The following is a 16,231-nucleotide window of genomic DNA, read 5'->3' on the forward strand; positions in this document are numbered from 1 at the left end:
ATATATTACCACCAACATACAAATCCACGCAGTATTAAATATTTATCTTTCGTTCTTGAGACTAATTTTCGTTCTTCGCTCTTAAAAAGAACGCGTCCGATCGTCACTGTACGTCGAGAACGGGCCGGACCCGCGTGTAATTAATATCCGTGGATCCGGACACACGGGTAACACGGGTACACGGACTTTAATTACACGGACCCTAATTACCCGTTCCGAACGGGCCACAAATCCGGTTTCGTGTAGCACGAGAACGGGGCCCCGGCAACGGGTGCACGAAATCCGGACGCGACCGCGAGCCCTAGTAATATTATATTAGGTGGTAGCGACTTCACGTCTGGGGATAGACTGGATGCAAGTGTGAGCGCATCAAATGATTCTGGTGAATATTTTTCAGACGAAATAACGAATTGTATAGGAACCTATTCTAGAATGTAATAATGTTATATCATAAAATAACATCTATTGGAATTTGTATTAGGATGGAAATAATTGGGTTATTCCCACCCGTTACCAACAAAGTTACTCCTTAAAACCGGCGACGCTTCGAATGTTTCTCTACCACTGGGAACAACAGATACAAAAATCCCGTAAAAGGAAATATAATTATCAGTAATTACCACCCAATTATGTACTTACGAGTACCTATTTTTAATGTTGAATATTTAAATAAAATCTATGTTGTCAGAATATGTAGGTATTTTTATTAAGGAGTGGGTTTAATACTTCGACAGGTTATTAAGTTATTATACCTGGTTATTATATTGTACATTCAATTTATTTTGGAGGTAGTTACTGCCAATTTAATACCTATCCCATCTTTTACGTGGTAAGTATTGAGAAAACAATCTGGTCTGTTGCCAGTGGTAGCAACTGGCGGTTCCATCTGGGAATAACGCAAATATTGTACTGCGATAAGGAGGGTGGTAATTTAATGCATTGGTTTTAGCAATGCCTGTCCAGTGTTATGAGACTACCAACAACTGAAGGGATCAATTTTGTAGAGTAGGAATTACGAAATATCAATCATAATTAAATTTTAGGGGGTTGAAACCCTAGCAGTAGGTTCTACCTACTTAAAAATATATTTATGTTTTGTTAGTGATTTACACTAAGAAGCCCTTTACACTCCTATTTTATTTTACATAGGTAATTATGAATGCTATGAAAATTACTGCTTACTAATTAAATTTTAGATGACTTACATTTATAAGTATGTGATTACATTTATGCCTACCATAAGTATTTAATAGGTTTGAATCCATCGTAAGAATGACAATAAATCCATTACATCTCGGTATTACCCTAAATACCAAATAACATAAAAATGTGTTGTATGGGACGAGGTGGTAGTAGTGGTACCGTCTGTAACTAATAAACACATCTTATTTCTACTATAACAATGGTGTGTTACGATACATATGGCCACTTTGGCCGTCACTATCTAGTATCTACTTGGTGCTCACTGTACCTACTTACGATAATTCACCTGCATCAGTAAGCAGGGTATAAATATGATAAATATTTCACTCGGGAAAACGTGTATCAAATGACAGAATGACTGTATTACTTAAAATTGGGACAGGGATTTGTTGATGTCTTTCGTTAGATTTAACTATTTGTATCTACAATCTACATCTATATTAACTTACCAACATACTATTTAATGTGAAGATCTATTTATTATATTAAGTGTTTGTGTATTTGCTGTTCAATTTAACTGTTCAATAAATATAGTAGATTTCATGTTTTGCGTTTTATTTTAATAACTATGTGAAGAAATAAATTCGATGATTGGTTTAAGATTCCATGTTTGAACAGTATCTCTTGAACTTAGTCTTAATGAACCAGGAATTGGTAAGTAACCACATTCAACAACATCCTAATTATTGGCTAATTCACCTTTGACATTTATGCACTTTTTCCGTACACGGCGGGAAGAAGTTGATAACTCGCTGGAAAAAATGGAAGAAATTTGAACCTTATGCAATTTAATTTTAAGTTCAAATTTCTTCAATAAAATATCTCGAGTTATCAACTTCTTCCCGCCGTGTACCGTTTTATTATGTAAAATAAAATATTTTTTTAATTCTTGTCTCACTTTTTAGGGTTCCATAGTGAACTATGAACCCTTATAGTTTAGCCATGTTTGTCTGGGTTAATGGCCATACTAATAGGTCTATAATAAAACTATGAAGCTAAATATCTACATAACCTTTATTTACAAGTCATACACCTATATATTTGGTATGTCTACCTGAAGCTAATACTTTATTAGTGGCTTTGTTCCGTACTTCTACTTCTAAGAATGCAATCTTCTTACCCAACTTCTTTGTTACTGCTTCTACTTCTATTTCATCTCCTTCTTTGGCTGCAGTGTAGTATCTGAAAAGAAAAAAATAAATACACTGCACAAAAGTTGTAACCATTTTGTATTCTTATCAATTTGATTCTGATCAGAATTGCAGTAAATATATAGAAACTATTATTGTAACTGAATCAAGAATAAGATTAACGACAATGCATATTAAAATGTACCTAGTTTAAACTTTTAAATGTATGATCATAACATTAAAACATTAAAAAGTTAAAACCTCCATATTGTACAATATCCATAAATTAAATTACCAGTGTTTATTCTCTAGTTTGAAGATCAAATGGCAGTCACTTATGATAATTTTTCTCTTAAGCCAATTCTAGGGATTGACCCTTAAGTCCATAGCAGCAACGTACATGCCAATTCCAATCATACTTAAAATACATCTCTACAATAAGAAGTATGGTTTGAAATCAAATGACTAGAAAGGAATTTCAAATGGTTTAAGGATAAAGTTGCAAAGCAGGTCCCAAGCTCCTTTAGGTTGCAACCAGGAAAGCAGTAAGATGAGGAGGATTTGCTTTGGACTAACTATGGTGCCAACTGTTCTCAATTAAAGATTTAAAAAAAATATACTGCGCTCCTAAGCCAAGTAGCGCTATCTCAAAAACAAATGATTTTGAAAATGGAATTCTCAGCTATAGAAACTAAAGTATAAGTTAGCAATGAACTTTCTTTTGGGATAGCGCTTTTTGGCTTAGCAGGGCAGTATATATGCGTCGACTTGAGAACCTCCGTTTTTTTCGTCGGTTAAAAAATAGGAATATACTCACGAGACACTAAGATCAATGGACACTCCCCTGGTCTCCACATTGTCGTTGGCAGTGAGGGCATACGTGGATATGGCGTCCACGAGATGGGCGATAAATCCGCCATGCAGAGTCCCGCGCTGGTTCAGGTGCTCCGCTCCCACTTGAAAACCTGTGAGGAGCCTGCCGTTGCTACATGATATTACTTTAACCTGCAATGTGGGGAAAATGGGCATATAAAATTTATTGCAGGGAACATGGACCTAGAATATTACGGACGGACTGTCACGTAAGACAAACTGTGACACTGCAATGGCGGACGGTTTGAATGTGTGCGTGTAGACGAGTGTTACCATGTAACACAAATTCTCCCCTAATGGTGAAACAATTATTTTTAATATCGTCCTAGTTTTTTTTTTAAATTTAAAATAAAAAATTAGGACAGTTTTACGTTAATAATAATAATAATAGCCCGCAGGGCAGCTTGTGGCGAGCTGTTGGGGAGTAACGACCCCACGGACCCGAGTGCTCCAGAGAGTCGGTCAGGGTCTCCGTCTCCGGCGTGTCTTCGTCGGTCGGAGTGGAACCCCAAGGGGACCCGCAGGACTCTCGGCTCTGGCTTGCCTTCATTGGCCGTCCAGAGAGGAGTCGTTAGAGCTATATGCTCCAGGGGTGGAAGTGAAATTTGCGTAAGCGCGAGTTGGCACAGTGGCTGTTTACAGCCACTGGGTAGAAAGCGGTGTACACCTCTCGACACCCCTGAGCCGCTCACACCGATGTTGCGCCTGGTCGTCTTTACGACGACAGTTTCAGGGGCCCATCTAGTCAGCGGCGAGTCACCACCTGCCTCGATAACGTGTGTTAGCATTGTTATGGCAGGTGTCCGGACTTCTTTACAATAGCCCAGTATCATTGTCCACCCAAACTTCAACCCATAGACCGATATACTGTTCACTTTTTCTACAATAGTCCCAATGCCAGCTGAGACCGGTTCACGGGTATCTATTGATGTACCCGTGAATGGGTTCCAGCAGGCGTTCTACATGACATCAAACTTGTCTGAAAGGGCCTCTGCGTTGTTGGCTTCGGCCCCACGCACGCCTCCCAAAGGTCCGGGACCCCATGGTCCCGAGATATGGTGAGACATACAAATAATAATAATAATAATATAAGCCTTTTATTCAGACAAGTATTTTACAATTTAAGAGTTTAACTATTATTGAACACAATTTATCAAATTACTAATTAAAACTATTTCAGACAACATCGGTTTGGTCTGTATGCCGTTTGGCAAAGGCCTCTTCCATCCCTTTCCACTTTTCCCTGTCTCTCGCTAGTCTGGTCCAATGTCTCCCTGCGAATTTTACAATTTCATCTTCCCATCTCATTTTTGGTGGTGCTTGTTTTCTTTTTCTATCTTTCAGGAACCACCATATTATTCTCTTACTCCATTTCTCTTTTCCCCTGATCATATGTCCTGTCCACCTCCATTTGAGTGTTCTAACTTTATTGGTTACATCTTCTATTTGTGTTTTAGATCTAATAAGCTTGTTCCTGATTCTATCTCTTAGTTTAACTCCAATCATACTTCTTTCCATGGACCGATTTTACGTTAGACAATAAAAAAGGTGTGTACGTATCTGATTTTATAGGTCTTGAAAATGCGCAATATCGCACAATTACTTTGTGCAAACATTATTTTCAATACCTAATGATATTTAGCATCGTAATGAAATCAGTTTGTCATGTTTTTTTATTTTTTCATTTAACTTGAAACATATCTGGTTTTCAACAAAAAAATTATAATACATAACAAACAAACGTTAAGTATCGCTCCTTAGTATCGGGAAATTACCATACCGACCTAGTTTGAAATGCACAATCAATAATTTAACCATTTACCTAAATGATCTCTTAATAAATAATGATTTAATAAGAAGGGTATCAATTACCCTTCTTTCGGGAAATTACCCTATTCATATGTTACTGGTCACACTCCTGTTTTGCAGTTTGATAATTTAAAAACAACAAATTATCGTGATTTTACGTACTGATTGATAAACTTAAGTATGAAAAGTTATTCCGTGACTTTTTTTCTTTCGATCGGTACAATTCTAGCAGGATATTTTATTTTATATTTTTCTTCGACATGTTTACTTCAATGACGTTTCGATTCGTCTGACGGCAAACTGGTGGATGTGGGCTGTCAATGTGTGTGTGTCACGCGTAAATAAAGTGTCATTCAATAGAACTTGCTAACTATGTAAACAAAAGTTACTAGTAAATTGACATTCAGTGTCAATTTTAGTACGGCGGTTTGTTTACATAGTTAGCAAGTTCTATTGAATGACACTTTACTTAGAAACTGGTGGATGTTGGAATCACAGCTGTGTTGTAAGCGAAACTCTGTCCGTAATATTATAGGTTCATGGCAGGGAAGACAGTCATAGGTAGGGCAAGAACTCTCATGTTTGTTATCTGTTATTAAATCAAGCTCACCTAAAATTTTTGCATGGCAGTTGGATTTTAATTTTATTCAAACTAAAAAGCCCATTGAATTTAAATACTTAATAATAATAAACTAGATTAAAGAATTACATAAACAAGTCAGAAATACCTTGCGAAGGTTGTGATCAAAGCACTTTGTAGAAGCGATTACTTTCGTAAAGAGCTCCGCAACTTGTGCAGCCCTATTACCACTCATAGTGTTTAATTATTGTATACTTTTCTTACATCATCTAATAAAACTGTGCAGAATATCATCTAAATCTAAAATAAATACACGGCTATCAACCACAATACAAACGTCAATGTCATTATTGTCATTATGATTAAGTCACCACTATACAAATGTCAATCTTGAAGTTATTGTTCCAAATCGTGCCAAGAGTCGTGCCAAGAGTTGGGTTAAACTACTAAAACAACCACACTGATTTAATCTAACAACCTATAGGTCCTCCAATAAGTAGAAGTGAGATGGGGATATCTCCATGTACCTATAGCCTGTCAAACAACTTTGTCAGTAGAAAAAGGCGCGACTATCAAATTTTCTATAGGACTTTAACCCTTCGCGCCTACCATTTTTAAATTTGCCGCTCTTTTCTACTGACGGACAGACTTGACAGACTTTATCTAACGTATTGCGGCGTTCTTCTAACTCTAGCTCTACAAACCATACTTTAAATAAATATAGCTGGTCAAGCAAATCTTGTCAGTAAAAAAAGGCGCGAAATTCAAATTTTCTATGGGGCGATATCCCTTCGCGCCTACATTTTTCAAATTTGCCCTTTTTCTACTGACAAGATCTTGACCAACTATATGTAGGTAAGTATACGCCTACTTACCTACATATAGTACATAATACACTCGTACTTCCAAACGTGCATACACAAATCTTATCCTAAAAGAAATACCTTCATCTTTACGTCGTGGGTAAAATATAGCTTAGGACAAAGTAAAAGGGCCTTTTTTTTGTTGTCCCCTACACTTTTTTTTCAAATTTGGGATTTTTTTATGTTATTTCTACTCAGAATCACGAGCTCTTTCTATCCTAATAGGAGAAAAAAAGTGTCCTAAGGTTTTTATTTCCATTACGTCACCATTTTTCATAGACTTTGTATGACGGTCGCGGAATGGAAAGATCGAAAAATGTATGGAAATTTTGGGACACTTTTTTTCTCCTATTAGGATTGAAAGAGCTCGTGATTCTGAGTAGAAATAACATAAAAAATCCCAAATTTGAAAAAAAAGTGTAGGGGACAACAAAAAAAAAACGCCCAATAACTTGAGAAGTATTAAATGAAACGCCTTCATAATATCAACTAGCAATAGCATTATTATGAGATCGACAACAACTTTCCAACCTCGGCCATCCGCGGCGCACAGAACTCGACGCTAAAGCTTTGGTTTCCTCCGATAGCGGTGCCGTCATATAGCGGCCGTCTCCATACAAATACTACGACATCCATATTTAGCCGTATTATTTAGTATGGAGACGGCCGCTATATGACGGCACCGCTATCCTAGGAAAACCGATCTTAAGCGCCATACGTTACAATTAATATGTCGGAGGGGTGAGGGGTGCTGACCTGCGGCGACTTTGGCCGCACATTCTCTGCGAAAAAATGGCAGTCTCAGGTCACAGAACGCACCATCACAATCGGCTAGGAGGAGATGATGATGATGAGCCAGGCTCTGAATGTGCGAGAAGAATTTTAAGCATGAACGTTTGAGCGGTTTATCAATTTTCTTTTTAACAATCCCTCTTTGGTAAGTACCTGGAATAGAAGATAAGTCCTTTTTGTATGGTTATCTGTATACAACTTCCAAATTCCAAAAGGAGTAGGTTCTAAATTCGGTCAACCGGCCATACAACTGTATGTTTTTATTGTTATTTTTAGGGTTCCGTACCAAAAATATACAAAAGGAACCCTTATGGTGCGACTCTGTCCAGTCAGTCCGTTCGTCCGTCTGTCTGTCACATCAAGCTGGCATGTAAGCTGTATGTAGCCAAGACCAGAAAGACTTACCGTTTAACTGGTGGCCTTAACTTTAAAGTTCTGTCAAATAGCAATTTTAAAAGGCCTAACCATATTATTTTTTATAATTTAAGCACCGCTATTATCTACTCATTGAACAGCTGCGTTGAGACGAGCCAATATGATCAAAATAGTTATTTGTACAACAAGTGATCAAAGTTTGATATTTCTTCGAGTGCTTATTTTGAGTCCCGTGCAAGCGAAAGATTCTATAATAGTAATGGTAGAAATTCTTAAAAGTAAAATAATTAATTTTGCGTGATGATCTGTGTATTTTTTGAGTTCGTTATTTAAATTGTACAATAAAATACCTAAAATATAGTATTTTATCAGTTTTTATCAAATCTTAAACTTTATTTTTATTTATTAATTATTAAGAATTCATACTCGTACGTGGTTTGGAACGATGCGGTCTGAAGTTTTTCGGGGGTCTATTATAAACCGTGAATATACTGTTGAATGTCGTTTTAACTTTTTTTTGTCTGTTTCTTTTTGATAACAGTGTGAAAGGGACAGAGATAATAGAACCCAAGTATTTCGAACTTTTATTAGACCCCGCATGTTGAAATGACATTTGACTATAAAGGTCACTTGAATGTCATTTTGTCTCACTCAGTGAGCAAAATCGCATTTTGCTCACTGAGTGAGACAAAATGAGCAAAATGCGATTTTGCTCACTGTTTATAAGTAGCAAAGTACCCTTGTTCGAGCTGCTGAGGTGAAAAAATATATTTATACAGAACTCTAAAAAAGCTTTATCTACGTATTCCTTCTGTTTCAACAACATAGATCAAATTATGCCATAGTAAGTCACCTTTTGTAACAAATTTTTAAAAAACAACTTTCAAAATGAGGAATGTCATAAACAAAGTGTCTTTCGCGTTTAGGAACTCCTGTCCTCTTATTAGGGACCTTCCTTATTCCATATAAAGTATTATAAAGTATGTATTAAGTGTATGTAAGTTTATATACTTTTTATCCAATTTTAAAATATAGGGGTCTCGGCGCCGAATACAATTTCGTATCTTTTGGCGTTGAGACCCTTGGCCCGTGGGGTCCAAGCGCCCTTAAGCACTTTAAGGAGCTGTCGAAAAGATTAGTTGAGGTCACCGGTGACCGCAGATCTCGCAGCTTCCTCGCTCAAAGAAAGTCTAGTACAGCAAGGAAATGCTGCCAAACGGCACCATGCCGCAGGGATATTTTCTTGTATTTTATTTTAAGTTCAGTATTATTAATTTTTAGATTTAGCTTTTAAGTTTTATAGTTTTAATAAACAGCATGTAAGTTCAGCAGTTTTTATCTATATGTTATAATGATAATGCTTTGTAAAACATACAACCGTCTTGCGTCTCTTTATTTTTCATAGGTTAACTCCTTTATTAAACTACTCTACGTAACAAAATACGCGTAACAAATATGTTAAATATTACTGTACTTACGTAGAAGTTAGTTACTGGCGTAATTATGGTGTAGAATATATATAATAATAGCAAGCGACCTAGTAAACTTTTTTTTTTTTTTTACGCGTAACATAGGCGGGTTAAATAATTAATGCAATTATTCAAACATATATGTAAGTAGGTATATGTTTACGGATAGGCTAGCGGCCGGATAGCGCCACGTTATGTAATTATTTTATATTTTTGCATAGACCCATGCAGTGTGGCCACCAAATTGTAAGATTATGCAAATAATTACCGGAGGAGGAGGAGGTTTCTCCTTCGAGCTTCGCTAACAATTGTGTGTAGGTACACAAATTGTATTTTTAGCACCGTGTCATTTTAAGATTTGTCATTTCAGTCATTTTCAGTGTGTTGTGGCACTCTATCTATGCGTTACTGTGACAAAGTATTACCTACATAGACTTACTAGGCCGCCTGTACATCGTTACCTACGTAGCGGATGAGAACATGATAACAAATGCAAATGAGTGCAACGGCTAGGCGTACGTTGAAGCTTATCCCAATGTGATACTTGTGCTATTAGTTTGTACACTGAAATTCTTATCTGGATATTCTTCATCAATGCGAATTGAAAAAGGAAACATGCGATGTTCAAAGGACGTTAGGATTACGTTTCAAAGCTTTTTGTGACCTAGGTAGGTAATTAGGTATCTAACGCGGTCATCCATTAAGGACAACATGTTCGCGTCTCCTGTAGACATCGCAAAGTTAATGGAATCTAAAACTATTTTTTTCTCTGCACCCTTAGAGTCGGGATACATGTTTTCAGTAGTTGCGACTCAAATGAGAAAAACTGAATATATTTGTACCCTTGTCGTTAATTTATTACAGAAGTGACTTTTTTGTAAAATGTGTTTGACCCGAAATTTTGCAACAACATTTCAACAATTTTTATTATAATTACTATACATCGCAAACTACACCTAACCATCAGGATTACATAGAGTTAAACTTCCACTGCCGTTACAATAGGTACACTGGTACAACAACCACTGGAAGCGCTCGTGTAGTGTAGGATCGATGGCGGATTGTTTTTTGTCGTAAATGTTAATGTGACGAGTTGTCCCCGCGTCAGGAAGTGCGGTGCAGGAAGCTTACGCGAGTATTCGCGGCTTGTCGCGGAAGCGGGTCCTCCGCGAAACGGGTCGAGTCGACTTTCTCAGATCGACTACACCTATATGCGCTCGTTCTGTAGTTTGTCGAACACAGACATCTGCGCAGACCATGCAAGTACATAATATCAAAAACATTCTGCACCAGTGTGCATAAAGTACGAATTATCTCAGATGATTTTTGCGGGCTCGGGTCCTTCTCTGTTACTGTTAGTGACTTTGTTTTCAAATTTACGAAATTTGCTCTTTTTGGAAACTTTGGAAGGTGTCGAAGGTGGAGGTAACTATGTTATGAAAGAATAAGAGCTGTCTGTATTCGGCCATAAAATTTTCTTATTTAGTTTACTCCCGTTGTGTAAGTCTTATTCCAGGTTCCTTAATAGGAAACATATCTTAAATGAAATGATTTTCTGATTGTATTTTCTCATAAAAATCTCACATGTTTTTTTATAACGTCGCTTACACCCAGGCACCTTAACTTTAGTTACAAATAGCGTTATATTAGTCGTCTATTCATATAGGTATAATGTCTGTGGTCGGTTATGCATTATGCAATGCAATGGAAACAAAAGCTCGGTGTTGTTTAGCCCGGCCTCATTGTCTTTTGTTTGATAAACGCTGTAAACTGCGGTCATTTATTTATAGAATGAGATATTTATATGCCGAACTAAAAGCGTGAACGCGTGATTACTGCCCGTAATAATGCTAAACGACTAAATAGTTTGGTCTCGCTATTATTAGAGTTTAGACACCAATTTCACTTCGTGGTTTGTTATCAAGTAGGATTATTTTCCTCATTATGCCAAAAAAGTGATGCAGCGACTAAACGCAATAAACTAATAGGAAGTCTGCTAAGAACAAGTATACAACCTACCTACTATAGATAGAGTTGCCCACAAAGCTTATAGCGGTGAACAACAATACCTTTTTGACGTGGTACTTATTAGGACTTTTCCTTCTAGTTAGAAATGAAAATGTGAGACTATGGACAAACAATAATAGCGATTTAAGTATCTGTCGTAGTTTAGTCTTACGGTCGGTCGGTTCGGTCATTTCCCCCTTCCTCTATTAGGTATGCAATTCCACATTTACTGAGCGAGTGTGATAAAAATACTATATTGCGACTCTCATGCAGCGCGATTATTTATTTTATGAAAATACCTTCCCGCGAATTTTTTTCGCTTCTAGCAGATACTTATCTACACCTCTCTAAGTTTTATTTAATACAAGTTTCTGTAAGTATGTACCTACATAAATTATGATATTATTCATATCTATTTGTGACTTACCCGTAAGACCAAGTGGTACATACGTACCCCCGGCCAAGGGTTATCAAGGGGCAAATAGTTTTACAATATACCTACCTAGCAACAGATTCTAACGGCACATGTACCTAGTGTTCCAGACAGATGTTTGAGATCATATGTCACTTTCTTGTCATGTGGCGACCACTGCTATTACGTATTTACGATTAGGTAGGCAACAAGCGCACGGAAAGTTACTGGTTAATTATTTAATTAAATAGCGTGAGTAAAGTAAGGGTTACTTTTATGTTGGTTTCAAATAATTGTAAATCTGGCAACTGGTACTGTTTTGCGTGGATGTTTTGGCTGATAGTACATTTACCAAATACTCGACAGCATACGGCGCACTTACGAGGACAATACAATAATCATAATGTCAAATAGTCGAGACACGGACCGGCGCACATTTATTCGGCTGCCTTGCGTAAGTGTGCGTAACAGGGAATACCAAATCTGGGCAATAAGTGGCACACCGCCTAACTGGTGTGGCGTGGCACACTTCGCGACCGAAATTATGACATAACTTGCGATCACGGCCGCCTTTGCCTGGTTCAGAGGGCCTGCCGCCAAAATCGAACTCTGGCATATTCGAGCGATATACAGGCAGATAATTAAACGAAATTTTGATCATCTCTTCTCAGCCTACCGCTAGCATAAGATATTAACGTCAATGCTAGCATAGCTATTTTTTTTTAATTATCCGCCTCTATTCATATTCTCTTGCATATTCGAGCGACTCGATTTTTCGATGTTGGTTGCTTGGATGTTGACTCCCAGACAAACTTTTTCGAAGAAGAGCAGTAGAAATTGCCAGTTTTCGTAACCTCTAAAAACAAATTTGGTTTTAATTGTCATAAAACTCTATTTACATCTCGTGCGCTTTTGAGTCCCTTACTACGCTCAAGATTCTAAATAACTATAGAATCTTTCGCTTGCACGGGACTCAAAATAAGCACTCGAAGAAATATCAAACTTTGATCTCTTGTTGTACAAATAACTATTTCACCTCAGCAGCTCGAACAAGGGTACTTTGCTACTTAAAAACAGTGAGCAAAATCGCATTTTGCTCACTGAGTGAGACAAAATGACATTCAAGTGACCTTAATATTCAAATGTCATTTCAACATGCGGGGTCTAATACAAGTTCATAATACTTGAATTCTATTATCTCTGTCCCTTTCACGTCTTTAGCAAAAAGAGAGAGACAAAAAAAAGTTCAAATTACATTCAACGGTACATTGACGGTTTATAATAGACCCCCGAAAAACGTCAGAACGCATCGTTCCAAAATACATACGAGTATGGATTCTTAATAATTAATTAATGAAAATAAAATTTAAAATTTCATAAAAACTGATAAAAACAATATATTTTACGTTATTTATTGTATGATTAAAATAATGAACTCAAAAAATACACAGAATATCACGTAAAATAAATAATTATAGTTTTAAGAATCTCTATTATAGTTTACAAATAGTATAAAGTATCCGCAATTCGGACCGTATCTTACAATGTTTTTTTTTACAAAATGTTGTCGATTGAAGTGCCAATCAATTGATGGTCGTTGTTTCCATATATTATCTATTTAACTGAAATTTACTACGTTTTGTTTTTGTGTTTGATTGTAGTAATTCAACTTAATTGTTAGTATATCTTAAGAAAGCATGAGTGAATAGGTAAGTGATGAAGGAGGATTACATTTTTCAGGTTGTCTAATATGTTCTCACTGCTGAGGTGAAAAGTTTTGTGAACTACTCGCTACGCTCGTGAATCTACTATAGAATCTTTCGCTTGCACGAGACTCAAAATAAGCACTCGAAGAAATATCAAACTTTGATCTCTTGTTGTACAAATAACTATTACCCGGTTTTTATTATTAAATAAATAAGTACACTTAGGCTTTAGAGAAACATAAGGTTGCTAATAATATGAAGTGAATAAATGTTGCCAACGGAATTCGATCACGTAATGGTTAAATGAGTGAATTCTAAGATTGGACAACAGCTAAGGGTAGGTATGTTAGCGCAACTTCCCATAATAAACCATCCGGGGTCAGAGAGCAGGCTTTCGCGGCCGAGCACCAAGGCGCTTCCGCCTGCTTGGTGCATTAGACACGATGATGATCCCAGACACTGCAATCACATCCAGTTGCATCGTTGCACTTTTCGAGTTTGGAACCAGTTTGTGGATGATCTCAGTTTGCGCATAGATACAACAGGTGCCTGTACTAAACTGAGGGGCTAACGCGAAAACCGAATTTCGCAAATTGCGGGTATCTTTCTCTTTTACTCCAATGAAGGCGTAATTAGAGTGACAGTGAAAAATGCCCGCAATTTGCGAAATTCGGTTTTCGCGGTAGCCCCTCTGTGCAGCGCGGATGACTAAGCGATTTTGTGAATAACATTGACTTCCGCTGTCAATACAAATTTTACGAGAAGTAGATACCGTCAGATTGACTACTTATTTACTAGGCTCCTATGGGCTATCCAGCTATTCTAAAAAAATAAAGTTCACACAGATCAAATACCTAAGAACTTTAATTACGCTAAATTCTTCTCATATTTAAACAATATTAGAGATACATTTAGACTTATTTAGTTCGATCGAATCTATCGAATGCAACGTAGGAGTAGGTAGGTAAGCCTAATTTTGTATTATTATTTATAGGTAAAGAATCCGTCAAAGGGAGTATTAGCAGGAAGCATGTTTAAGGCCATGTAGGGTCTTTGCGCTAGTTTCCGGCCATGTTCTAGTTTTCGTCCACTTGACAGATTAGCAAATAAGATATTTGATATTTAATTTGCTACTTGCGAAATATAATTTTTATATAGATAGGTATATTGTCTCGATGCAATAAGTCCAAATTTGTGCAGCAATGTAGGTAATAGTAGGTATATATTCAAATTTCGCCAAGTGGACGAAAACTAGAGCTAGACGAAAACTAACGCACCTACCCTATAACGCTACATCTTACGTAGGCGAACAACGCGCGAACGCCGCGCGGCCGCCGCGCCGCTTCGCGTCTAAATCGCTCATGTACGAGGAGTAGGACATACCTATACGTATCAACGGTTTGTTTCATCCTCGCCGCGCTGCGCCGCGCCGCGCCGCCGCCGCGTCGCCGCCTCGCCGCGCCGCGTTCGCGCGTTGTCCGCCTACGTAAGCCGTAGCGTAACGGAACACATCTCTATAAACTGTACCTAAATAAAAAAGGGGAAAAAAAATACACGTGTGCACTGTCTCGAATTTCCAGGTACCTGCGTAGAGCCGTTTGAGCGCGAGTACCGTATTTATTTTTTTCCTGAAAGCAAAAAAACAGTTTTCCGATAAACTAAGTGGGATATCCAAAAAATAAATCAAAGATTTTTATGTTTTATTTTCTGGATATCCTTCAATTTGTTTCGTAGGTAGGTACCTACCTATGCTTAAAAAAATGTGTGTTTATTTTCACAATTTTACCCCAACAGATGTGAGTAGGTAGGTACAGTAGTGAGTACTTGAGTAGTCACAAATTTGTTTTTCTCTGGGCATATTGCCTCTTTCGCACACGTATCGTTGGCGGGCAGTACCTAAACGCGATGAATTTATTTTTTAACAGAATATGATTTTAAGAACGAAATGTCAGTTTTAAAATGATAATGGCTGTTGGTGGGTTTCTAATATTATTTTCGTAGTGTTCTTAACATTTGAATATAGTGTAGCGAAAAGTATTCAGCTCCAGTATATTTTCAAAGAAATGATGGCTTTTCTGAAGTCAGATTGAACAGAAGATTAAAGAAAGTCCATCTCCCCCTAAATAAGTTCATTGAACGATATATCCATAACTTCGTACTAGCCAAAAGTACGTCGGTACCTACTGCAGACATTATATACTTTTATACATATGATATAAAAATAAGAGTTCAATAGATTTAAATTATCAACCTTATTATATTGCGATAAATGAAATGATTTGCTAAGTCTTTGTAATAAATTAATTCATAAAGATCCTGTGATACCTAGCTAGTGTTCACTACGAACAATTTCTAGACTCAGATCTTTTACCTTCTTTGGATTCTCTCACCTTCGTTACTATCTTAAAAAATAGCATTTTGCTAGTGACATAATCTACTGTTATACAAGAATTGCATATTACTAATAATAGGTAATACAAGTCATGTCACAAAATCTTAAACAAGCGAAAGCCGGTCTCCCACGCTCTTTATGTTAGTACCTATAGCATCACCTTCCACTTTTATGGTATAGTACGGCTCTTCTCAGGTGAACTTTTCGCTTCAAACCTTAATCTTTCAAACAAAGGCTATTGTCTCTATTATCGCAAAGCCGCTAGCTCCCGACTTAGCACGTGCCAGTACAACATTCATATTGAAAAACAACCGGTATCGTCATAGTATTAAGGTTCAAATTTAATGTCACTGATATTCTAGATATTACGTTTTGGTAGTGTAGGACGATAGACCGCCCCGAAGCGATACGGCACTCATATTATTTTGATACTTACTGTGGTGTTAAAGTAGTTTCAGTGTAGGTAAGTAGGTACCTAGTTATTTTGTGGAGTCAGCCGCAAAAGGGTACGGGTTGTGCCCTGATATCATACTTAAAATTATGGTTCATTTTTGGCTTCAGATCCGCGTATACCCTTCAAGCATCTCGTACATCATCTTTCCGGGTACCTATTTATTATT

The 16,231-nt window shown here is 37.1% G+C and overlaps 1 protein-coding gene across 1 annotated transcript; it reads right to left on the minus strand.

Moving 5' to 3' along the window:
• Positions 1-2,199: 2,199 nt before the first annotated feature.
• Positions 2,200-5,899, minus strand: LOC134660744 (acyl-coenzyme A thioesterase 13-like). The gene is made up of 3 exons (XM_063516530.1): positions 5,744-5,899; positions 3,151-3,338; positions 2,200-2,385 (listed from the first exon to the last, which is right to left on the minus strand). The coding sequence occupies exons 1-3, from the start codon at positions 5,828-5,830 to the stop codon at positions 2,229-2,231; spliced, it is 432 nt and encodes a 143-aa protein (XP_063372600.1). The 5' UTR covers positions 5,831-5,899; the 3' UTR covers positions 2,200-2,228.
• Positions 5,900-16,231: the final 10,332 nt, after the last annotated feature.

Source organism: Cydia amplana, chromosome Z (genome assembly GCF_948474715.1).
Source record: "Cydia amplana chromosome Z, ilCydAmpl1.1, whole genome shotgun sequence".
In the NCBI taxonomy this organism is placed as follows: domain Eukaryota; kingdom Metazoa; phylum Arthropoda; class Insecta; order Lepidoptera; family Tortricidae; genus Cydia; species Cydia amplana.